The 23,981-nt window shown below is 51.7% G+C and overlaps 2 protein-coding genes across 3 annotated transcripts in view; one reads left to right on the top strand and one right to left on the bottom strand.

The window, feature by feature from the left end:
• Nucleotides 1–347: 347 nt before the first annotated feature.
• On the top strand, nucleotides 348–7,920 carry LOC123355677 (alpha-2-macroglobulin-like protein 1). Of its 2 annotated transcripts, XM_044998236.1 has the most exons (5): nucleotides 348–469; nucleotides 787–855; nucleotides 4,502–4,604; nucleotides 5,927–5,968; nucleotides 7,784–7,903. In XM_044998236.1, the coding sequence occupies exons 1-4, from the start codon at nucleotides 407–409 to the stop codon at nucleotides 5,965–5,967; spliced, it is 276 nt and encodes a 91-aa protein (XP_044854171.1). In that variant the 5' UTR covers nucleotides 348–406; the 3' UTR covers nucleotide 5,968; nucleotides 7,784–7,903. The 2 variants fall into 2 exon arrangements, with proteins under 2 accessions (XP_044854171.1, XP_044854162.1); XM_044998227.1 differs by lacking the exon at nucleotides 5,927–5,968 and having other exon boundaries at nucleotides 7,784–7,920.
• A 223-nt stretch (nucleotides 7,921–8,143) lies between these two features.
• LOC123346559 (alpha-2-macroglobulin-like protein 1) overlaps nucleotides 8,144–23,981 on the bottom strand; it is a 37,143-nt gene continuing 21,305 nt past the window's right edge. Inside the window, exons 18-36 of the mRNA XM_044984067.1 lie at nucleotides 22,481–22,562; nucleotides 20,871–21,096; nucleotides 20,612–20,738; nucleotides 19,815–19,936; nucleotides 19,181–19,235; nucleotides 18,253–18,336; nucleotides 16,858–17,034; nucleotides 16,626–16,707; nucleotides 15,585–15,741; nucleotides 15,157–15,231; nucleotides 14,349–14,511; nucleotides 13,328–13,533; nucleotides 11,865–12,080; nucleotides 11,615–11,739; nucleotides 11,019–11,109; nucleotides 9,761–9,829; nucleotides 9,232–9,334; nucleotides 9,049–9,090; nucleotides 8,144–8,273 (exon numbers count right to left, since the gene is read on the bottom strand). Of these exons, the coding sequence (XP_044840002.1) occupies nucleotides 9,050–9,090; nucleotides 9,232–9,334; nucleotides 9,761–9,829; nucleotides 11,019–11,109; nucleotides 11,615–11,739; nucleotides 11,865–12,080; nucleotides 13,328–13,533; nucleotides 14,349–14,511; nucleotides 15,157–15,231; nucleotides 15,585–15,741; nucleotides 16,626–16,707; nucleotides 16,858–17,034; nucleotides 18,253–18,336; nucleotides 19,181–19,235; nucleotides 19,815–19,936; nucleotides 20,612–20,738; nucleotides 20,871–21,096; nucleotides 22,481–22,562 (2,201 nt within the window). The 3' untranslated portion in view covers nucleotides 8,144–8,273; nucleotide 9,049. The remainder of the gene's footprint in view (nucleotides 8,274–9,048; nucleotides 9,091–9,231; nucleotides 9,335–9,760; nucleotides 9,830–11,018; nucleotides 11,110–11,614; nucleotides 11,740–11,864; nucleotides 12,081–13,327; nucleotides 13,534–14,348; nucleotides 14,512–15,156; nucleotides 15,232–15,584; nucleotides 15,742–16,625; nucleotides 16,708–16,857; nucleotides 17,035–18,252; nucleotides 18,337–19,180; nucleotides 19,236–19,814; nucleotides 19,937–20,611; nucleotides 20,739–20,870; nucleotides 21,097–22,480; nucleotides 22,563–23,981) is intronic.

The following is a 23,981-nucleotide window of genomic DNA, read 5'->3' as shown; positions in this document are numbered from 1 at the left end:
CTCCAGCCTCCTCTGCCCTTCCCAGGCCTGGTTAGGGTCAGAATTGACATCATGGCAGCGAGAGGGTGAGATCTCCCTGCTGTGAATCTCCAGCCCCAACTGGAAGCAACAAATACCAGGAACTACTGGGAAATTGTTCTCTTGTGACTTGGCACACAGTTGGTAGGGGAGGTGCTATGGAGAGTAAATAGGGGGGGTACATATCCAGGAGTGTGTGTATTTATTACACTGCAGTTATGGAGAGGGATGATGGCAGGAGAATGCCTACAAAGAGAAGCAGATCTCTCTGTCGGGCTCCCAAAGGCCAAGCTGGAATCCGTCTGCTCCGTGGATCACAGGATGATGTTACTCTCTTCTATCTCTGGGCTCTTGCTGCAGCAACACTGGGCACTGTGTGTCCACCAGCATGGTGCTGATCGAGGCGAAGATGCTGTCTGGCTACAACCCTGTGACAGAGTCCTTGGAAAAGGTGAGTGTGCACCCAGCCACCTACAGGCCTCCATAGAGTCTGTGTGCAGGGAAAACTGCTTTGTATCCATGAGGAGGCTTATCTGCAAAGAGGTAAGAAGAAATGTCTGTGTGCATTCCAATGGCCAGTTCTAGCTCTTCTCCTCCCAGGGGCCACAGCACACACAGTCCATCCCAGGACTCTAGGAGTGGGATTCTGGTCACCAAGGACAATCACCTTCCCCTGAATGTATCACACTTGCTTGCATGCAGGCAAGACTCCCTGGAGACAGATGTTCCATGCTGGAGTCTTTGTTTGGGTTTGTTTTCTATTCTCAGTTAAATAAAATGCCTGCGGCGAAAAAAATTGAAAGAGAAGTCGAGCAGGTCACCCTCTACTTGGATGAGGTGAGTTCAACTCAAACTTCCTTTTAGCTCTAAAATAAACTAGTCTCTAATTTCTAGCGCCAGCCTGAGACACCTATAGCCTGATTCGCAAGGGCGTTGAGCACCAATAGTGCCTGCTGATTTCACCTGGAGCAGTGTATGGTTGGCACCTCAAAGAACCAGGCCCAACTAACCCAGTGCAGCTCATTGTTCCTCTCTAGTGATTGGACCACGTAGAGAGTTCGAGTCTTTTGCTGCCTTTGTGTTACCTGACCCGATCCTTTAGCTGAAGCAGGAGGGGCTCATGCTTTTAGATCCAGAGATGCCAGATTCAGTCCCCACACACAATCCAACCAGGATGTCATTGCCAACAAGAGGGGATCCAGTTTTACAGTTGGTTGTAGTAGGTGGTGAGTTGAGGACATTGTAGAGGAAATAACCTTGGATCGAGTCATCATGAGTTGATTCCGTTTAAATGAAATTGAAGGATGATCAATGCCAGGTCGTCACGAGCTGTGGTTTTTTATTTCAAAAGGGCAGCTTTTGGGAAATTAAGGGCGTTAGTTAAAGAAGTCAGCTGGACTGATGAACTCAAGGACTTAAATGTGGAAGAGGCTTGGAGTTTCTTCAAATCAACTATACAAAACCTATCTGACATTTTTGCATCCCAAGTAAGGGGAAGAAACTTGTAGAAAAAGGCTATAGACCCAGAAGAATGAATAACCACCTCAACAGGGTTATTAGGAGTAAGCGGAGAGCTTATAGGGAATGGAAAAAGGGGTTGACTAGTAAAGAAAGCTACAGCTTGGAGTCTAGAAAATGTTGGCATAAAGTAAGAATTGCTAAAAGTCAAGCGCCTACCTTGGAAATTAAAAAAAAAAGCCTATTCTTATTAGTTTTGTTATATAAATAACAAGTGAATAAGGAAGGATGAAGTTGGGCCATTATGCAGTGTGGATGGGAAGAATATTAAAGCTAATCTAGATGTGGCCCAAAGCTAATCTAGATGTGGCCTCGGTTTTCAGTAAGGATGATAATGTGGATGATTTGGGCATGAAGGCAGGACAGTTGTTGGAAATGAGTGTCTAGAATTGAAAATTACCACATCTGAGGTGGAAGGAAAATTTAAAGAGCTTAATGTGCTCAAATCAGGGGGACTGGATAATATCCATCCCAAAATACTGAAAACTGCACATGAGATTCCTAGTCTCATAGCAATGATTTTTAATAAAGCCACCTATTTGGGGGTAATACCATATGAGTGGAGAACAGCTAACATCATACCTCTATTTAAGGAAGGGAAGAAAAGTGATCTGGTCAATTACAGCCTGATCTCAGTAGTATGCAAGGTTTTAGAGCAAATTGTGAAGGCAAGAATGATTATACTGATAGAGGTAAAGGGATGCAATGCAGTATGGGTGTACCAAAGGTCCCAGACCGATCTCCTTCTTTGGGAAAATAACTGATTTTTTAGATAAGGGAAGTGCAGTAGATCTAATATACTTGGACTGCAGTAAAGCATTTGACATAGTACCACATGGGAAGTTACTAGTTAAATTAGGGAAGACAGGGTCAGTACAAGCATTGTATAGTGGAAAAGGAACTGGCTAAAGGGGAGAAAGCAATGGTTATGCTGAAAGGTGGAGTATCGGACTGGAGTGAGGTTACTAGCAAAGCTCCTCAAGGATCGGTCTTGGGGCCAATCTTATTCACTATTTTATTAATGACCTTAGCACAAAAAAGGAAATTTGCTGATGACACAAAGTTGGGAGGCATCATCAGTAGAGAGGAGGATCGGAATATTACGCAGGAACATGTGGATGACTTTGAAGACTGGAGTGACAGAAATGGAATAAAATTCAATAGTACAAAGTGAAAGGACATGCACTTAGGTTCTAATAAGAATTTCTGCTACAAGCTGGGGGCTCATCAGTTAGATGGGCACAGAAAGAGAGAGGCCTGGGTGTGAGGGCTGCCCATAGGATGACTATGAGACACCAATGTGATGTGGTTGAGAAAAGAGCAAATGTGATCCTAGTATGTATCAGGTGTCACACTAAGGGAAGTGATGTATCAGGCGAGTCATTTCCAGTAGATTCAAGGCGCTGGTAAGACCTCATCTGGAATATTGTGTACAATTTTTGGTTGTCCACATTCAGGAAAAATGAATTTAAACTGAAACAGAGGCAGACAAGAGCTGTTATTATGATCAGGGGAATGAAGGGCATATTTTATGAGATGATACTGGAAGAGCTTGGCTTATTCATTCTAGCAAGAAAAAGGCTGATTGTTCACAATAAATACATCGGGGTAAATGACAGGGAGGGTGAAGAGCAATTTAAGCTAAAGGACAATGCTGGCACAAGAACAAATGGATGTAAATTAGCCATGAACAAATTCAGGCTGGAAATGAGAAGTTTTCTAACCATCAGAGGGGTGAGGTTCTGGAACAACCCCCCAGTAGTTGTGTGTGTGGAGGAAGGAACCACTGAATTAGTTTCAAGAGAGAGCTGGATGAATTTATGAGTGTAACTGTATGACGGGGGTGTATGTGATGGTGGAGGCAGGGCTCAGCAGCCCTGCGGCTCACTTCTGGCTTATGTCCTGTGTTCCTAAAGCTCATGCTTCAGGGCTTCAGCCAACCACCTGCAAGGGCCAGGAAGGGATTTTTTTCCCCAATATAGTTTGGGAGGGGTTTTGTTAATCACCTTCCTCTGAAGCAACAGGGATGGCTGGAGCTGAAGATGAGACTGGGGGAGGGTGGGCCAGAGCTGAGGTGGCACCGAGCATTTTCTCTCTCTCAGGTGCTGGGCTGGCTGGGTCTTGCTCACAAGCTCAGGGTCTAACATCACCATGTGTGGGGCTGGGAAGAAATTTCCCCCCATGTCAGATTGGCAAGGACCCTGGTTTTTTTCCTCCTGTGTCTGCGGTGTGAGAGTGTGAGTCATATGCCAGGATTATCTGGGTATATCTCACTTAATTATTTCCCTGCCATTGCAGGGGCCTCAGTCACTGGTGCACCTTGGTCCCTCCTAGACTCTGCCTGTGGCACATAATAGTCTAGTCTCCTGAGGACTGTAATACTTGGTGTCATTTTGGTTGGGTTTAGTGTGCGGGTGCTGAGTGGTGGTGGTGGCTTGTGATATACAGCAGGTCAGACTAGGTGATCGTGGAGGGGGGGTGTCCTTTCTGGCTTTAAACTCTGTCTCTCTCTGACAGTTGCACACTGTCTCTGTTTTACACCAGTCCACAGTATGTAACATGCTGCCAGATCTGAAGTCTCCACTCATTCACACTGGTGCTAACATTCAGACGACTGCACAAGGTGCATGTCAGGGGACAATCAGGCCCCAGGTGTCTAAAGATTAGCACAAATAGAGGCACCCACAGTTCAAGGCCACTTTTGCCCATTTGAGCATCAAGGTATAAAGAAAGGGGAAAGCGCCCATGGGATTACAGCTGGGATCAGGGGTGGCCATGGTGTATAGTGAAAAGAAGCCTCTTTAAATGGGACTAGGATGACAGTGCGGTTCCTCCCCTGAGACTCCTGCATTGCCATGGTGGGTGACCCCTCCCTGTAGAGGCTGGCTCTAGGGGAACATGAGGGATTATCACACAAGATCTTGGTTCTGGCTGTAACGTCTGCCTTTGCATCTCTGCTCTTTAGCTGACTTGGGACTCTCAGTACCATACCCTTGTGATGCAGCAAGACATCCAAGTGAAGGACCTGAAGCCTGCTAAAGTGAAGGTCTACGATTACTACATGTCGGGTGAGCTCAGAACTGCTGACCAGTGGCTATATTACTGCCAGGGCCGGCTCCAGACCCCAGCGCGCCAAGCGCATGCTTGGGGCGGCATGCTGCGGGGGGCGCTCTGCCTGTTGCCGGGAGGGCGGCAGGCGGCTCCGCTGCCTGTTTCCGGGAGGGCGGCAGGCATGCCTGCGGAGGGTCCGCTGGTCCCGCGGCTCCGGTGGACCTCCCTCAGGCATGCCTGCGGATGCTCCACCGGAGCTGCAGGACCAGTGGACCCTCCACAGGCACATCTGTGGGAGGTCCACCGGAGCCGCGGGACCGGCGACCGCCAGAGCGCCCCCCGCGGCGTGCCGCCGTGCTTGGGGGCGGCAAAATTGCTAGAGCTGCCCCTGATTACTGCAGAAGTCTGGGGCCTGATCCTGCAAGGCGCTGGGCACTCACAGCGCCACTTCAAGTAGATGCCTGTCATGGTAGCTCCGCACCTCTCAGGATTAGGCCCTTAATGAGCAATTTGTAGTGGCAGCTCAGAACTTCAGAGTCCTACAAATCGAAGCTGCTGGCGAGACCTGTCTGCTAGCGAATAACTGGCCAATCCCTCCCGCAGCACTGCGTCCCGGGCAGGCCTACCCCGTGCTGTACACTTGCTAGTCGAGTGTGCTCTCCAGTGTCCCAGTGAGCAGTCTGGGCACTGCAGCAGAGTGAGCACTAGAGTGACTCAGATAGGGACCATGGGCAGAGATTTCCCTCCAGAGACCCAAGGCTGTAGAACTTGCTCTTCATGTGGAGCCAGCTGAGCCCAGAGCTTGCTAATGTCAGGGCATGCTGCCAGTGCCAGTGTTTTCATAATGGATGGATTGATGATGTCTCCTCTGGGGGCCTGACCCTTCCAACAAAAGAAGAGGATGGAACCCAAAAGGAGCTTTCCTTTTGTGTGAGGGAATGTAGCCAGAGAGGCCAGATGCACAATGGTGGGTGGTTTAGGTAACAGGGACAATAATATATCTCATCTGCCCTAGGATCTTCAAGAGGAGAGGAGCTAGAAACATATCAGGGAGTAGTGTTGTTCTGGACCAACTCTGTGGCCACCGAGGAGGTCACTATTCTTGGAATGCACTGATCCAAAAGCCAAGGCCCTGACCACTCAAGCTAAAGGGGAATCTCCAATAGCTGATACCAGTGCAGGGCCTATGACACACAGATGAGCAGTTCTGAGTCTAGCCAGTCTAGGGTATTGGTAGGCTCTCTCTTTATTATGAGCAAGTGTGCTGGCACTGCATTTGGCTCTTCTTTCATGGTTTCTGACAAACGTGTTTCATAGTCAATTCCCCTGCCTCTTACAGAAGAAAATGCTGTGACAGACTATCGTGCCCCCTGCCTGTGAGGTGAGTAGGTGGTGCAGCCTCTCATGCTTTGTATGTGACTGTCTGGCGCACGCTGGGAGGCCTGAAAGTTTCATTCATGAAAAACACCAGTCTGGGTAAAAGCATGTTGAGGGTGGGAGGGGACTGGCCTACAGCAGAACCCTGTTTATTTGATCAACATAAATCCAAAGAACTGGAGAATGGGGAAGCGCAATGCTGCAGCGCCCTCTAGTGGCCACAGGGGAGCTCGCCCCCTTCTGGACCTGCGTGCGCTGGTTGTCCGGTTAGCACGAACAGACGCTTAATGGAGGGTCGGATAAACGGGGTTCGACTGTCATTAAGGGGATTGCTTCTGCCAGTATTTAAATTGGGGTGATGAGCTTGTTGCTGTGGAGATGAAAGAATCTGTATTGCTGATCCCGCGGAGCCATCCAGTTACCCAGCTTGGGGCTGGCTGGAAATGGCGCTGGAATGAGGGAAGGCTGCAGTGCTGTCTCCAGGGCCCCTGAGTGCTCAGGCCCTGGGGCGTGTGTTAGTTGGTCAGTAGGCGTCATGCACCTCCAGTTGCCATAACAATGGCTCTACTCTGTGGCTGAACAGAACTCAGTAGCAAGTTAACTTGTTAGGGGACCATGTCATTATTGCAAGGATTTTACTGAGTCCCAAAATGGATCCTGATCACTCTGTATTTAGACAGAGCATTGGCCTGCTAAACCCAGGGTTGTGAGTTCAATCCTTGAGGGGTCATTTAGGGAACTGGGGTAAAAAAACAAACAGCTGACTGGGGATTGGGCCTGCTTTGAGCAGGGGGTTGGACTAGACCTCCTGAGGTCCCTTCCAACCCTGACATTCTATGAACATCTGTTTCAGGATCCTCCTCATGAGGCAGGGCTGTGTATGAGCAGAGAACTGGACTTGGATTTTGGACATCTAGGCCCCGTTCTCGGCTCTGCTGGATGACCCTGGACAAATAATTTGATCTGTGCACTTTCCTTTCCCCTTATCTGTACAAGGGGCATGGGAGTGGGAAGATACCTGTCTCCAAAGGGTGAGGTGACGCTCAGCTTATTCATGTGTGCAAAGCGCTTTAGCATTCTCAGATGAAAGATGCTGGGGGGGGGAGGGCAAAATGTTATTGTAATGAACAGGCTGGTGTGCATAGGCAATACACCTCTACCCCGATAGAACGCTGTCCTCGGGAGCCAAAAATCTTACCGCACTATAAGTGGAACCCTGTTATATCGAGGTAGCAGTGGGGTAGCGGTGGCAGGGCTCCAACGGTGATTTAAAGGGCCCGGGGCCCCCTGCAGCGGCCAGAGGTCTGAGCCCTTTAAAGCGCCGCTTGAGCCCCACTGCCGGAGCCCCAGGGTAGCGGCAGCAGGGCTCCAGTAGTGATTTAAAGAGCCCTGGACTCTGGCCACCGCAGGGAGCCCCAGGCCCTTTAAATCTCCGCCCAAGCCCCGCTGCCAGCTATAATGCAGTAAAGCAGCCCCGCCCCCCAGAGCACTGCTTTAACGCGTTATATCCAAATTTGTGTTATATCAGGGTAGAGGTGTACGACCTTCTGCTGGATGGAATCAGCACCACCCTACGCTGTCAGTGGAGTGAGATTCTCCTTTAGCTTTAGCTCAAGTGGTTGCGGCCTGGGATGTTGAAGCAGCAGGAGGGGATTGCTATCCTTGCTGTTGCTGGGAAGTTTCATGTGGCCAAAGTGTCCTAAATCTCTATCAGCCACTTGTGTTATTTTTTCTCAGGGTTGTGTGTGTTTCTTTTTTCTTTCCCCCTCCCCACGTCAGTCAGGGACACTTTGTAAGTCCTTTGCTTTCCTTTTCACAGGATTGGGACAGTCAGCTGCTGACAGCTTTCCAACAGTCCTCTGTCAATCGTGCCCCGCTGATGTCAGATACCATAGTGAGAGATTATGGATGATGGGACTAATCAATTACCGGAACCAGGGAACTCACATCTGCTGATCATGCACCAACATCATCCCTGTGGGATCCCCTCATTCTGCAGTGACCATCAAACCAACCTTGCATGCAATTTTTTAATTCTTTTCCTTGGGCAATTCCCCAGATTAAATTGACTTGAAGCCAGACACCCTCCCCCTGGAAAGAAAAGTCAGACAGGAACTGCGAGCAGGGCACGAAGCCATAATCCAATCTCCCCAGCCAGAAGCTCCTCTGTGAATCCCTCACAGGTTCCCCACAATGCAGCACAGCCATTGCCTTCCCCACTTCCCAGCAGGAGGCTGCAGGAAGGTTATTGAGCTGTGGTGAGAGTCACTGCTGGATGCTTCGCTTCTATCCAGCCTCCTCCCCCTGTGCTGAAAGACAGGGCAGAGCAATTACCCAGCAGACAGGGGGCAGCAGCTCACCCCAAACACTTGAGAGATTCTGTCCCCCTTGGTATCATCTGGGAAAGCAGCTGGGTTGCTGTGTTAGAGCAGGCAGGCAGGACGGGTGTGATCCAGCCCAACCTTGGCCTCAGTGGGCTTTGGCGCAGGCCCTGCCTTGGCCAGCAGTGGGTGGGCTCCTGAGCCCCTTGGGCAGAGTTCTGTCTTAGATCCAGCCCCAGTGAAGTGTTTCCTGGAGTGAGGCTCCATTTTATCCCTTCAGAGGCAGCTTGCACAGAGCCAGCGACAGCTGCCTGGTGTGTGTAGGAACCACCAGGAGACAGGGACAAATAGCTCAGCCCCATTCCAAAGGCCAGATTCCTTCTTCCCTCCCTAGACATGGTGGCACCATCCCAGCTGCTGCTCCCTATTTGCCCCATGACAAGCAGGGCTCCTGCCTCCCCCACAACTCCTCCCTCCCACCACAAGGGTTTCAGCTCCCAGCACAACAGAGTGGTCCTTCCACCCCCACAGGAGACCCCTCTCTCAGCCCCTCTTCCCCAGTCCCCTGCAGGGGCTTCCTCACTGTGTCCTGACAAGTGCTCCCTGCGACCTAGCAGCCACCCCATTCTCCCCTGGGGCACCTCCTGCCCTCTGGAGTCCCATCATACCCCACCCCAGACATCCACTCTCACCCACCCCCGCCCCCAGCTGTCAGCTCCCGAGCCGCTGGTTAGCCTCTCTGTGGGCCAGAGCTCACACCTACCTCAGCTGCAGGCAGCATTATAGTCAGCCAGGGCTCGCTCCTCTGCAATGGGAAACAAGAAAGCCAGAATTACACCCAGGGGAGAGTGTGCAGAGTCTGACACCAGCTCCCTTCAGCCACAGCTTGGAGGCCAGGAAGAGCCTCAGCTCCCTGCCTGTATGCACAGCAGCCACCACAACCCACCTGGTTGGTAGTAGTCATAGACTTTGATGTTGGCTGGTTTCAGGCCCTTCACCTCGATCTCTTGTTCCAGTTGCAGGACAAAAGTCTGTGACTCATCGCTCAGCTTGTGGAGGTAGGAGGGACCAGCCGGGGAAGGGAGGGTTAGAGAGAAAGAAGTTACACACCTGCCTTGGTCAGGGCTTGCCGTGACTTTCGCCTCTTAAAGCACTTCCAGGCTGTTAGAGGGTCAGGACTTTAGAAAAGGAGCAACTACCAGGATTGGCAAACAGCAGACAGAGGGACAGGGCTATACAAGCTTCCCCACTGAACTGCTCTGCCAATGTCCCTCAGTCCTGCCCTGCAGCCTCCCTGCTATCCCAGTGCTGGGCTCCCCCCACAGCTCTGCCAATGCCCCTCAGACCTGCCCTGCAGCCCCCTGCTATTCTAGTGCTGGGCTCCCCACACAGCTCTGCCAATGCCCCACAGTCCTGACCTGCAGCCCAGCCACCCCCACTTCTTGTCCAAACCAAAAGTTATTGCTCAAATTTACCTTCTCCAGATAAATGAAGATTGCATCAATTTTCACCTCCGTTTTCCTAACGAGGGGTCTCTGCTGAAGCTGACATAGGAGAGAAGAGAATTTCTGAGCTCCTCCTCCTCCCCCCAGGGAAGGGAGTGTGAGAGAGTCTATAGCAGGGGAAGGCAACCTATGGCACGCGTGCCAAAGGCGGCATGCAAGCTGATTTTCAGTGGCACTCACACTGCCTGGATCCTGGCCACCAGTCCGGGGGGCTCTGCATTTTAATTTAATTTTAAATGAAGCTTCTTAAACATTTTAAAAACCTTGTTTACTTTTATATACAATAATAGTTTAGTTATATGTTATAGACTTACAGAAAGAGACCTAAAAAGGTTAAAATGTATTACTGGCACGCGAAACCTTAAATTAGAGTGAATAAATGAAGACTCGGCCCACCACTGCTGAAAGGTTGCTGACCCCTGGACTATAGTTTCAGAGGGATGGTGTAAGAAGTGCCCCGCCCCTGCCCTTATGTCAGGTTTCATTTCCTCAGGTGTCCCCTCATGGAGAATTTATTCATAGATTCCGAGGCCGGAAGGTAACACTGTGACCTCAACATAGACCATAGAACATCCCCAAAATAATTCCTAGAGTTGGTATAAACACTGTCAGTGATGGAGAACCCACCATGACTGCTGGTAACATGTTCCAGTGGTTCATTACTGTCACCGTTAAAAATGAGTAAAAATGAGTGCTTTACTCGTGATAATTCTTGCAGGCCCAGGGAAGAGCAGAGTCCTGCCCGGATGCTCTCCAAATGAGCTGGGACAATCTCCTCCTCCCAGGAGCGAGGGGTATGGATATGGTGTACATGGCTACAGCCTGTAAATCCTCTCTGCAGCCGCTGGAGCAGTTCTGGGTCTGCCTGCTGGACATACGCTCTGATTCACAATCAGGCCAGCTGCTGTTTGGTCTGACTCCTCGCCCAGCTCACGAATGCTAGTACTGCTCCAAACACAGGGGAGGGAAGGCTCCAGATTCCCAGAAGCTAGGCAGCCTGGGAGTAGTGTGTAGAGAGAGATCAGTGGTGGCCCAAGGTGGTACAAAGGCTTCAAGTGTTATGGAGGGTTGTGGGAGCAGCCGAGTGAGGGCCAAGAAGCGAGTGAACAGAGGGGTCCCCACAGCTGTCTAAGCCCCCTCCCCCCCCCCCGCGCAAGGACAGATCCTACCAGTGATTCACCACCTCACCCTTCGCCATGGCCCCCATTCTGATGCCAAGGTTCCTTACCGATGTGCGGGAGCCCGAAGCCAGACTGAATCCAGACAGCAGGGAGACCTCCACAATCACCATGTTGGAAGTGACTCTGCTCCCGATGTAGCTGGGAGTGGGGAGATAGTCAGACTGTGAGCAAGGGCTAAATGGGGCTGTAACATTTCCTCCCCATCAGTCCTCGCCAGCACTATCCCTCCTGTGCACAGGGACTGGTGCCCAGCGTCCTGGCAGGGAGATGAGGCCTTGGCATTTGAAGATCTGGGGGCTAATGGGATCACCCTGCTCTTAGCTGCCCCACCCTCTTGGGTAGCCCTCAGAGATTCCCTCCTTTGTACCTATCAGGCTCCTCCCCCAGCTGGTTAAAGCTGCAGGACCCTCCCACTGTCCCACCCCCTTGACAGGCACCTCCCCATCCCTCCCTGCTGTCCATTTCCCACACGGATAAGCACTCCAGCCCTTTGGCTTGCCTTGTTCCCAGCTGCCAAAGCTCTCTGCATCCCCTAGCCAGGTGGCCTGATCCCCTGCCCAGCTCTGACACTCCCTGCTCTGCTCCAAGCAGGGGCTGCATCCCAGGCAAGTGGTGTATACATGGGGGGAAATTGCAGGGTCACCTGACGTGGATGCGGACAGTGAGGAAGCGCGCATTGCCCTTGGCACAGTCGATCAGCTGTGTGGTGACGCGCAGAGAGAAGGTCACGGAGACCCGTGGAGGAGGCTCGTTGTATCTCAGCACCGTCTGCAGAGGAGTGAGAGGAGGGGAAGCGACAAATCAGAAATGCCGTGTGGAGGGAAGCGGCAGATTTCCCAACCCCCACCAGCAGCACTTCCCCCTTGTCTCAGACACACTCCCCAGTGACTCACCTGGGCATAGATGCAGCCACTGCCCTGGGCCTGCACTGAGAACTCCCCAGGGATTTCCGTTAGCACCGCTTGCTGCAGCAGCAGCCGGTTCTTGTGGGTGACCTGGAACTTCCTCTCAAAGCTCCCCTGAGACTTCACCGTCACTGTCACCTGTGCCAATGTGCTGAACGTCCGGGCTGCGTACTTAGCCAGGGCCTGCAGTGCGACCACCGTGTCCTGGCGAGGAAGAGACAGCTACCTCACTGTTTGTGTCAAACCCTGCGGGCACAGGGAGGGATCTGTGCACCTGGGGGATACCCCCCTCCATTCCCCAAGCGCCGCGGGATCTGTGCCCCTGGGTACGAGCGCTAGGCTCCTCCCTCTGCCTGAGTACAGGGTTAGCTCCGGGATTCACATTCTCTGTTCCTGAGTGCAGCAGGGGCCACAGCCCACGACATTAGCACTGGGTACATGGCACCAGCTCCCAAGAACAACCACCCCGCAAGGCACTAGCACCTGCGTTCACCCTCCCAGGCAGTGGGATAACTCCCCCGGGCAAAGCAGTGCTGGTGTTTGCTCTCCGGGGGCCACAAAGGGTCTGAGGTAAGCTGGATGAAGTTTAATAAAGACAAATGCAAAGTGCTCCACTTAGGAAGGAACAATCAGTTTCACACATACAGAATGGGAAGAGACTGTCTAGGAAGGAGTACGGCAGAAAGGGATCTAGGGGTTATAGTGGACCACAAGCTAAATATGAGTCAACAGTGTGATGCCGTTGCAAAAAAAACAAAACATGATTCTGGGATGCATTAACAGGTGTGTTGTGAGCAAGACACGAGAAGTCATTCTTCTGCTCTATTGTGCGTTGGTCAGGCCTCAGCTAGAGCATTGTGTCCCGTTCTGGGCACCGCATTTCAAGAAAGATGTGGAGAAATTGGAGAGGGTCCAGAGAGGAGCAACAAGAATGATTAAAGGTCTAGAGAACATGACCTATGAAGGAAGGCTGAAAGAATTGGGTTTGTTTAGTTTGGAAAAGAGAAGACTGCGAGGGGACATGATAACAGTTTTCAGGTATCTAAAAGGGTGTCATAAGGAGGTGGGAGAAAACTTGTTCATCTTAGCCTCTAAGGATAGAACAAGAAGCAATGGGCTTAAACTGCAGCAAGGGAGGTGTAGGTTGGACATTAGGAAAAAGTTCCTAACTGTCAGGGTGGAATAAACTGCCTAGGGAGGTTGTGGAATCTCCATCTCTGGCGATATTTAAGAGTAGGTTAGATAAATGTCTATCAGGGATGGTCTAGACAGTATTTGGTCCTGCCATGAGGGCAGGGGACTGGACTCGATGACCTCTCGAGGTCCCTTCCAGTCCTAGAATCTATGAATCTAAAAAGCCGCCCTGTGTGGAGATTCAGCTCCCAACCTATTCCTCCACCCGACACCCTAGAGGGAGGGGGGCTCTGTCTCTGATGGGAGCCGCTCATCACCTGTGTGGAAGCAAACCCTCCGCGGGCATTCTGCTGCCGGGCCAGCCAGGCCACGATGCCAGCAGCAGTGGCCATGTCCCCTGCGTTTATACGTGGTTTGGAGAGGTAAGCCAGGAGCACATAGGCTGTCAGCTCGACATCCATTGACTGAGTCCTAGGCCAGAAATCTGTGGAGCTGGGCTTGGGGCTCCAGTGGATTTGGCCTCCTAGGAAAGGAAAAAATAACACACAAGTTACCTGGGGGAAAACGCATCTCCAGAGATGGAGAAAGCCCTAGAGGAATCATCCCAGTCATCCCCAGGGGCCCAACCCAGGATTGCTCCCTACACTCTGTGCTCTGGGGATTTGTCCAGTCCTAGATCTCAGTGTTCGGAATGATGAGCCTTCCACCCCTTCCCTTGAGGAAAGTTGCTCATTCTCACAGACTCCTCTGTGTTAGGAAGTGTTTCCTGATTGTCCAACTTGAAATGCCCCCCGTTGCTCTACTGCAGCCCGTGAGATCCACCCCCACAATCCACTTCCTCTTCCTGCTTGGTGATCACACCCTTCACATACTGTAGCCTGTTACCATGTTCACTGTGACTATACAGCATCCTGCAGGAGACCTGCTCCTGGAAGTGCTTCAACAGCCCTAAATATCCTACAAAATCAGAGTGTTTGTAATCGGGGCGGGGGGTTTCAAAAGCACTCAGCCGTGGCCTACCTCTGCTCCCATGGAAGTCACTGAGAGTTTTACCATTTGCACGTGCGTGTTAGGTTTTAGTGCTGAGTATGTCTGGGCAGGTCTAACTCCTGGATCCTGCAATGCACTTAAAGGCCACGAAAGCAGCCTCCTGAGCCCCTATTCAGTCCCTCACAAAGCAGCCTGCCTGGCTTTACAGACTTCACCCCACAGGGCTTGACCAGCGCTGCTGCTTCCGACTGACCATTCACACCGCGCTGGGCAGGTGTATGCTGCTTTTGCTCCCAGCAAATCAGACAACAGTCCCTGCCCTGAAGAGCTGCCAGTCTAACCCAGTACCTGATCTGATGGCCTGTTCATCCAGCTTGTACAGCAGCTCCTGGGTCACCTCATAGTCCCCAGCCAGGGAGAAGGCATAGGCTAACACGGCTTCCGTGTAAATGTTGGTGACATTGTGAACGGCGTGAATGAGGCAATGTAAGGCGGCCTGCACCATGCTGCCCTGTGCGGGAGAAGATGCCCACACAGAGGTCACATCTCAGACAACTGGTATCCCTTTATCTGCAGGTTAGCTAGGACCACGTACAAACCTGGGGACAACTGCACTAACTTCAATGGGCTTACAGCAGGGATGAATGAGACCCCTTGAGTCTGCACTGGCACAGCAGCTACACAGGCACAGCAATACTATGGGCCAGCCTCTGATCTCTGTGAAATGGGTGTAACTTCATGAACACTAGTAGAGTTACTCCAGCTACACTTGTGTAACAGAGCAGAATCTGCCCCACTGAGTGGTTTTAACTCTACACCGCAACAGCTCTACCATGTGCCTGCCCTGCAGATGCACCAGGATTCCTGCATTACTAACCCCCACTGCTCTGTCACACCATGCCAATTATGCTGAGTGTGAGCTTCCTCCAGGCAGTGTCTTATCAACACCTGACCTGGCAGATGCCAACAGTGGAACAGCCTCAGAGCCCTGCCCTCTTGGTGCCCAGCCACAGAAACGGTTGCAGCAGTGCGAACTTCTCTAAAGCAGTGCCCCATCAGTGCCTGCCCAGAGGGATTCCAGCTTCCTCACAGCAGCGCCCTGCTAGGGCCCTAGAGGAGGAAAGGGAGAGATGGGGGAAGAGGTGGACAGGCTCACCTTCAGTGGCTGCCCCAGCTCCAGCAGTGCCGCAGTGATGTAGGCCCCCAGAGAGATCTCATCATTCACACCGCCCTGCGAGAAGTACCAGAACACAGAGAGATGGGAGAGTGGACATGCAGCACAGGTTAGCAATCAAATGTCATTCTAATGGGTGTGTCCCCTGTGGAGAGCCCCGGGGCCTAGTCAAGACCCATTTTCCTATTTAAAGGGGTTTCTAGGGTTGGGGAGGTGTTTCCTTGGGGTGTGTCCCCTGTGAGAATCCTACGGGATCTACCCCAGACTCTGTTCCCTATAGGGCTGGTGAGAGGAATCCCAGGACTGATCTCCCAGGATTCTCCTTGGCCCCCACAATCCTTTGCTGTCACAGCGTCTGCCCATGTGTGCTCAGTTCCCCAGCTCCCCTATTTGGTTTGGCTGCTATTTACCTTCATGGAAGAGTGGAAGAGCCTCCCTTTGTTGGTAAAGCAGCCGCTGGGGAGCTGGTGAAGCTCCAGCCATTTCAGGGCATCTTGAATGTTCTTGTCATCTATGAAGATGGATTTTTTGGCTTGTCCAAAACTCTTAACCACAAATGCCGTCAGCCTAGGAAGGTGGGGGTGGGGGAAGGTGGGGCGGGGGACATGGGGAGAGACAGACAAAGACACAAAAGCTTAAATTCCTTCCCAGCAGAAGCCCATTGAACTCAGCACCATTACACCAAGAATGACTTTGGCCCAGCTGATTTATACAGTACTGAAAGCGAGAGGTAGAGGTTCCCCATTTGGTCCCATCCAGCCCTTCTCTGTAGGACCAACTCAGCATGGCCTCCCTACAGCACATGTTCTAGTGCTTTGCCCAGTCTAGTTTGAAAAGGCCTATGTGATGGGCCCTTGCTTTCTTCTGGGAATCAGTTCCCACCTCTCACTACCAGGAAGAGTTCCTAATCTTCAATCTATATTTCCCCTTTCTTAATTCCATCCCATGATCCCCAGGTAGCCCGTCATGCCTCCAACCACTAATCCCTCTCCCTCTTTGTTTATGTCTTGAAGATACCTGTGGGCAGTTGTCTAAAGGGACTGGGAGGGGGAGGGGGTGTGATTATGGCATCACAGACCCAAGCCTGGCAGATTCAGCAATTTCCATTTCTCTTCCATCCACCTGATCATTTTGGTTTCTCTTCTCTGAGCTTTCTCCAGTCCATCAATGGCTTCCTGCCCCTGGGATGCCCAGAGCCACAGAGCGGGGCACTAGCTTTCCCCACCCCTGCCCTGCTCTGCGAGGCGATGCCTCTGTGTGTGCCACCCAAAACCACACTGGCCATCTAGCAGTCATATCACATTGCCAACGCCTATCTAATCTGCTCTCACTAGGCCTTTCTCAGTGTCACTGCTCCCAGCATGTGTGTATCAGATGATCTTTCCCCAGCTGTAATAGCAGGCATCTATTCAGGCTGAGCATCAGAAGCAAGGGAAGGCACCAGCTCTTACCACGTGTTCCCCTCTCTATCACGCTGCCCAAAGGCACTGTAAGCACCATGGCTGTGCTTATACAGGAGCTGCCTCTGGTACCCTGGGGAGAGGGGAAAGAAAACTCATATCCTGCACAGCAGTGCCAGGGAGAAGGCCGGTAGTGACAGGGGGGTGCAGGAGAGGGGCAGGAGGTTATTGGCATGGCCAGTGCCAGGCTGGATGCTAGTGGAGCTGGGCTCAGGGTACTTGCCGCTGCGCAGGAATCCCGTTGCCCTCTCCCTGATCTCCGGGGTCAGCTGCCCCGTCTTCTCCAGATACTGCAGCACGTAGATGATGGGGGCGAACAGCACCATGTTCTGCTCCCCACAGCCACTGGGCATCTGCACCAGCCGGTCCAGGTTCTGCAGCGCCGTCCCCATGATGTCACCTGCCAGGGGGAGGGGAAAAAAGAACCTTCAGCGCAATCTTAAATGCTGTCTTGTGGCTGATCATTCAAAACAACCTGGGGTGCCCAGTCCAGATCTGACAGCTCAATCTTTAATTACCAGGATGAGAGCTATGGCTGTGGGGATGCAGGAGGGGGACTCACGGGAAGTTATGGGTGTTTGGCAAATGTCTAATCTGGGGAGAACAACACAGGTTGGATACAGTGCGAACCAACTGGAAACCTTTGCTTCAATCCTCCAGTTAAAAAAGCTGAGCTGACCTCTAATTACAATGAGCCCTGCTTATAAAAGGACACCAATGGGGCTGTTTCTTTGGCTGTGCTGAGAGGTGACCATGTTACACAGGGAGAGTAACACAGAGGCACTCTTGCAGGGCCTGAGATTTTACTGCCTTTAAGGCAAGCAGATAGTGTTAGTAGGTAAGTGGAAGCTCTGGTGTCATTCTGTTTCATCACTGCAGTTGCCTCAATCTTTTATCTGGCCAGATCAGAAGCATTGAAATCCAAAGAGGACAGTAGCTGTTCTCACCTGACTGGAAGTGGAAAATGCTGTAAATCTGAGGGGGAAAAGCCTTGTTCTCTGTTATATCCCAGGGGCTGTCTTAAAGTAAGTCTCTTATAGTGCAGTCAGGAGCCCCGGCCCTGACTGCCTCGTCCTGTAGCAGTCCTGTACTGGGTCACTAGGCAGCACGGCCTATGAATGAATCCACAAGTCAGAGCCAGAGAGAACCTCAGGGTCTGGCTGTGTCCAGCAGCCTCAGTAAAGAATCCCCTTTGGCTTCATTACAGCCGAGGCCAGTCTGTTCTCCACTGCAAGGCTGCGCTACAGCTGTGAAACTCAACATGGCTGTGAGCACTATTGAGTATATCCCAGTCAGGCTCCCAAAGTCCTGTCCCAGCCGGCACTGGGCTCAGTGTAGGCCTTGGCCTGCATTCTCTGGGGGCAGCCTCTTTGGTCCAAAGTCCTGCTCAGGAAGGTGCAGGGGATCTTCCCCCAGGACACTCCCTTCCCCTTTAAAGTTGGGGTGCCAATCTAGAACTTCTGAACCAAGGTGGTTGAAAAATCTCGCAGAGATTCACTAATAAAGAAGCACCAAATCTTTTGAGGCTTCCCCTGTCACTAATGGGACATGGCTGCCCAGCTCAGCACCTGTTTGTCTGTAACAGGAGTCAGTGAGCTCACACACTGGGGCAACTTACCCAAGACAGAGATGGTAGCTCTGGTTGATCCTTTCACTACATTAGCAGGGAGGGTGAGGGACACAGGGTCTTTGACTGTATTTCCTGATGATCACACGTTAAAGAAACAGCATTAGAAATCAAGCTGTAGGAATCCACCCAAGGAGATGAGGTGGTTACCAATAAATCAGAGGTGTTCACATCTTGATCGCCCCCATCATCCTGGCCAGTGCAGTCCTCTCTCCAGGGCTCTGGCTAGTCCCAGTTTTTAAAATTTCCCAGTGATGGAGCTCCCAACACTCCTCTGGGGGAGACTCTCCCAGCTTTGTTATCATCCTGTCTAACTTATCTCCCTTTGCTCATTTTCACCTGGCTAGCCCCACTTATGCCATCAGATCCCTCACCAACAGCCCTTCGTTACTTGTTGTGATCCCCGTTAGAGCAGTAGTTGTAGATCCTGCACTAACTCTTTACAAGGCACTGGCAGCGTGACTATGGAGATAAAATGGCATCAGAATATGAAAGCTATTACCCCAAACTCCAAGCATATAGATTCAAGTTTGGTCACCACTTGGCTGGGCATCTTCCTGGGAAAAACCAAGAATGCTGCAGGGAGGGGCGTGGGGGACTCAAGGGGGCAGGGGTTCTTCCCTGAGTTATCACTGGCCTCAATGTCCCATTGTGGTGCTAGGGGGCGCTGTGCTAGAGGGAACCGGGTGGGTGGCTCAGCAGAGGGCGCTCTCTCCCCTGGTTGCGTGGTAGACGCAGTGGAATGCCAACGGGAGGGATTATTTTTTGTCTTTTCATGTCCTGATACATCATCACGCTGAATGAGAAATACAGTTTTACATATTCCTTTATCTGCCATCCCTGCACACCAGTCCCATTCCCTGCCTCCAATGAATGCAGGGACAAGGCTCCTGAGACCCCTCCGGTGCAGCCCTCCTACCTCCTCTAGGGCACAGCAGGCAGCTGTGAGCCTTCTCCACGAGCACTCCCTCCGGCTGTTGGAGCAGAGACAGGGGCATTGGAGAGGACAAACAGGGTTACAAACAAGATATCCAAACAGCTGCAAAATCCATGTGTGGTTTCGGGTCTCAAGGGGTTGTGCCCGAGCTGTCAGGAGCTTTACCCCCATTAGCCTCGGGCTGGGGTGTCTCTCCTTTTATCCCCAGAGGGCTGGGCTAGAGCCGCCCACCACAAGGACCCCAGTGTTCCAGTCACAGTCAGGTCAAGAGAGCCGGAGGAACAAACCTCGAGGGAGGCGGCACCCTGGTCTGTGATCACATGCCGGAGCTGGCATCTGATGGAGAATGGAGGCGAGAAGAGCACAGATGGGAGCGTGGGTATGGCGTGCAGGGTGGCATGGGAAATGGTGCAGCGGGGAGGGTATAAGCAGGAGAGTTGGAGGAGTGCTGAGGACAGAAGTGACTGGTGCAAAGGCTTTGGGATGCTGGCTCCAGCCAATGGCACAGGATGAGAACTTTGTTCCCCAAACGCTCATCCCCCCTTCAACTAGGGAGATGGGGTGACCCACAATCCAAAATCGTAAGGGATAGAGGGAAGCCTGGCCTCATACTGACCCGAACTAGCAGGGATTTGACCAGTGTATCTTTCCGTGGCATTGCTCGGGGGAAGGTCCTCCTGCCTCCACACTGTGGCGTGTTGTCCATCACCACTGTGCTGACCATAATATTCACCGCCCCTGTCAATCAAATTGAACAGTGTCTGTTTCTCACAACTAGTGCCAGGCCAAGGCCTTGTGCTCCAGCTGACATTTTGCTGACACTGATCAGGTGAGGGGCTGGAAGGTCTTACTCTAGCTGGTCCTGATAGTCTGAATGGTCTCATTGGCCTGGATTGGCCAGCTGGTGTAGTTGACCAGTCAGGATCGCTGACCCCTCGTGTAAGTGACTCAGTGATGTTACATCAGGAGCGATTTTGGCCCATTAAGAATATCACTGTAAATGGTAAGTGCACTTCAGTGCAGATGGAGAGGGAAGACTCAGCAGCTACTTGGAAACTGAAGTTCCTCTTTATTGAGAGGCTGGGTCCAGTATGGCAGCAACAATGCGAGCTTGCCCTGCATGTACCTGTGTGCCTCTCCCTACCCAAGGTCAATAAGAGTCTGCCTCACCTTCAAGGGACATGAGAGAGGGACTCCAAATCCCATCCATCCTGTCAATGGATGGGGGAGGCAACTAGTGCCAAGGTGGTTTTGTGTCTTGTCCCACTAGGACCTGGACTGAGAGCCAAGTGGGGACCCAGAGGTGAAAGGCTCCATATAAAACTCCCCAGTCTCTCTGTGCCACCCAGCCCCTCTTCGTCACAGTCCAGTGGTGATGGACTTACCGCCCCTCCACCACTGTCCCTGCCTTACCCAATGTTGTGGCTGTCACACTCCATGAGAAGGTTCTGGATTCTTCTGCACACAGGCAGTGGATGTACCTGCAGCTCCTGCACAGCTCCAGCTGGAAGTCTGGGGATTTAGCCAGGGACACTTGGATCTGAGTGAGTGACAGAGGTAGGCAAGTGATTAGCCCTGCCTGGAAAGCCCAGCTGCTGGATGCAGAGCTCCCGGGCATGGCAGGGACTGCTCCATCGGGCGTGCTGCCACGTGGAGTGGCAGGGGCACTCACCTGGATGCACTGCTGCAGGTAGTTGAAGACGGTGGCCTTTAGGGTGAAGGTCTCTTCCCGGACCACAGAGTACGGCAGAGTCACATCCACAAAGAAGGGCTGGAATGTCACAAGGCTCGTGGTTGGGGCGAGTCCAAAGCCCAGCCTGGCCATGCAGAACATCCCGGCTTTCCACTCGGTGATGGTGTCAGGCACTGTGACTGGGACATCCCTGTTTCCAGTGGGACTGAGAGCAGGAGAACCATCACATAGAGCAATTTAACGCACCACCTTACAATGGGAGCAAAGCCAGGGTCCCAGGCTCAGTGTGTGCAGTCGCAATCCTGATATTATTGAGCAGCCAATAACCCTAATCTCAGGACAACTCTCTAGTCCATTGATATTAGCCTTCCTTAGGAATGAAAAAGATGGAAAGAGACTTCGTACTGGGCCATATCTGGTCCATCCCCCAGGCCAGGATGGCTCCCTACAGTCTGTTCTCCTAGGCTTTGTCCAGGGCTCATTTAAAACTCCTCAGTGATGGAGCTTCCATCCCCTCCCTTGGGGATACTCTTCTATAGTCCAGCAGACCCTCATTGTTAGTGTTTCCTGGTACATCCAGATTTGTGGGTTCCAACCCAAACATACTGGGAGTGGGAGCCACACTTTGAATTCAGCTGGGAATGTCTACCGAATTGAGAACTTGGTGTTGAACCAAGTAGAGGATGCCCACTGAGTGGGGACGCTTGGTCTTGAACCAAAAGGAGTGTTTTTCTGTGTTAAGTGTGGTGAGAGCTGAACCTTGCTCCCCAAGTTCCCAGCTGGTTTTTGGTTTGGCACATTACAAATATAGGGTTCAGCTACAAAATTCAGACCCAAGTTGGGGGAATTCAGGCCCTCTCCACCAAGGCCTTTGGGATCTTTGAATTTGGGCTTTTGCTTCCAATGCAGTGAGTCTAATCATGTGATCCACGCTCAGAAAACCCTTCTGTTTCAAAGAGAAAGACCAAAGGAGACAACCCCTTGCTCTGGGACAAAAATAGGTGTTTGGTGTCAGTATAAATACATTTGATCTGCTCTCAAGAGTCAACAGTGACTCCATTGCTACATCTGGTATGTGGGTAGAAGGGACCTGCCATGATATTTATGAGCAAAGATAAATGAATTAAATGTGTCTTGCTTGACTAAGGACAACAAAGTGGTGATAACTGTCTGTGATCATGGAGGTGTGTAACGACCAGGTAGGTTCAGGAGGCTACAGGGAGATAATGTAGGAGGAAATGTGATAGAAACTGAGCAAAGTAAGAGATACTGGATGTAGATCCGGAAATATTCCCTAACACTTAGGATCTACTGACTGGGAGAAAACCTCCCCAAATGGAGCAATGGAAACTCCATTGCTCCAATCACCATCAACCAGGACTAGACAATGCCCTGGAGAATGTGTTGTGAGAACAAATCTGTACTGGCTGGGACAGTGGAGGGACTGGTAAATCTTTTCCATTTGGGATTTTAAAAATTCTTACATCTGGTCTTTAATACAAATGCTGGGGAGAAATCACTCAGACATAACAAGAAAGGGCACAGTTCCCTTCAGCCTCCATGGCATTCCTCCAGCTGCCAGTACCTACCCGACAGAGATCAAATCCCAGAGCCAGGTTTCAGGGAAATACTGGCGAACTCTCCCTGGGATAGTGGATTCTGGAGGAGCCTCTGAAACAAATAATACAGATTCCCAGTCAGGATTTGGGCGAGGTAGCCCCCTCAGTCACAGACTGTCCAGCGCTGGGACGGCAGGTTCAGTTGGCAGAGGGAGGGTGCCAGGGCTGATAGTCTGTGAGTGAGGGGTTAGTCTGGCACTGGAGATGGAAGATTCAGGACAAAGCCACGCTTACTCCTGGAGACTGGCCCCCCATTGGTCTCTACCCAAAAGTGCCAAAGCTGAGATGGAGCCCTGCCCCTCACTGGCAATGGGTGCTCCACCCATTAGGGGCAGTCGGTGTTCCCAGCATGGGGCACATGGTGAGAGATGGCTGGCAGCTATGCTGTCCCAGGGACCTGGAAAGAAGAGCCTGGCAGAGGGATGCACTTGGGAGCTCCTATGGGAAAGGAGGGGAAATGGGGAAAGGAAAGCAGCATTGTCCTAGGGAGGCGAGGGCCCTGGGGAAAGGGGAGAAGGGGAGGCCTCCATAGGGTGACCTTAGCGGAGGTTGCTTATGCTGTGCCTACTCTTCAGCACCAGGGCACTGCCGGTGGGGCTGGGCTTTCCTCCTTTCATGCTGGGAGAATTGCAAGTGCCAGTGTGATCCTCTGGTGGGCCCCGCTGACTCAATGCATGACTGGTCACATCACTGCTCTTCTGCCATTGGCAGCCTACTGTGTTTGAATTGTGCGCCTGATCCAAAGGCCATTGAAGTGTCACCAGGGCCTTAATGCAGTGTCCCAGGTGCACTAGGGAGGGAACATGGAGACAACTCCACCCGACCCTAATCTCCACCTCTTGGCATCATGCTTCTCCACAGTGCTCCCCTCACAATGGATCTGTGGTTTAAGTTTGTCCCAGATCAACGGGATTTGTGCTCACTCTGCCTTGGTTTTGGATGGCTCTTTTGCTGGGAGTTGACGGCTGGGGTGTCCCACTGCGCCCCTCCCCCCGGACTTCTGAAGGAGCAGAAAGAAAGACAAACAAAGGAGAAAGGGAAAGGGAAGAGTGGAGGATCTGTTCAGCAGCTTGGGGAAGAGGAAGGAAGTACTGAAAAGAAACAGCAGAGACAGACAGCCATGAAATGTTTGAAGAAGTCAGAGGGTTTAGAGAGTGCAAAGCGAATAGCTACAAAGGAAATCACTGTTTCCTTGGCCAGTGGATGCAGAGGTTTGAGAATAATTCGATAGCAACTGAGCAGATCAGGTAAGGTTAATTATAGTTATAAATTATAACACTTTGCATTGCTCAGCACCAAGGGGCTCAAAGCACTTTGCAAACAATAATGATTTAAGCCTTATAATCCCATTGTGAGACAGCGCAGTATCATTATCCCCCTTTTACAGATGGGGAAACTGAGGCACACAGAGGCAGTGACTTGCTCAGAGCAACACAGCAGGCCAGTGGCACAGATGCGAAGAGAACCCAGG

The sequence above is a fragment of the Mauremys mutica genome, chromosome 1, assembly GCF_020497125.1.
Source record: "Mauremys mutica isolate MM-2020 ecotype Southern chromosome 1, ASM2049712v1, whole genome shotgun sequence".
Classification (NCBI taxonomy): Eukaryota; Metazoa; Chordata; order Testudines; family Geoemydidae; genus Mauremys; species Mauremys mutica.
This window is presented reverse-complemented; position numbering and strand designations above follow the sequence as displayed.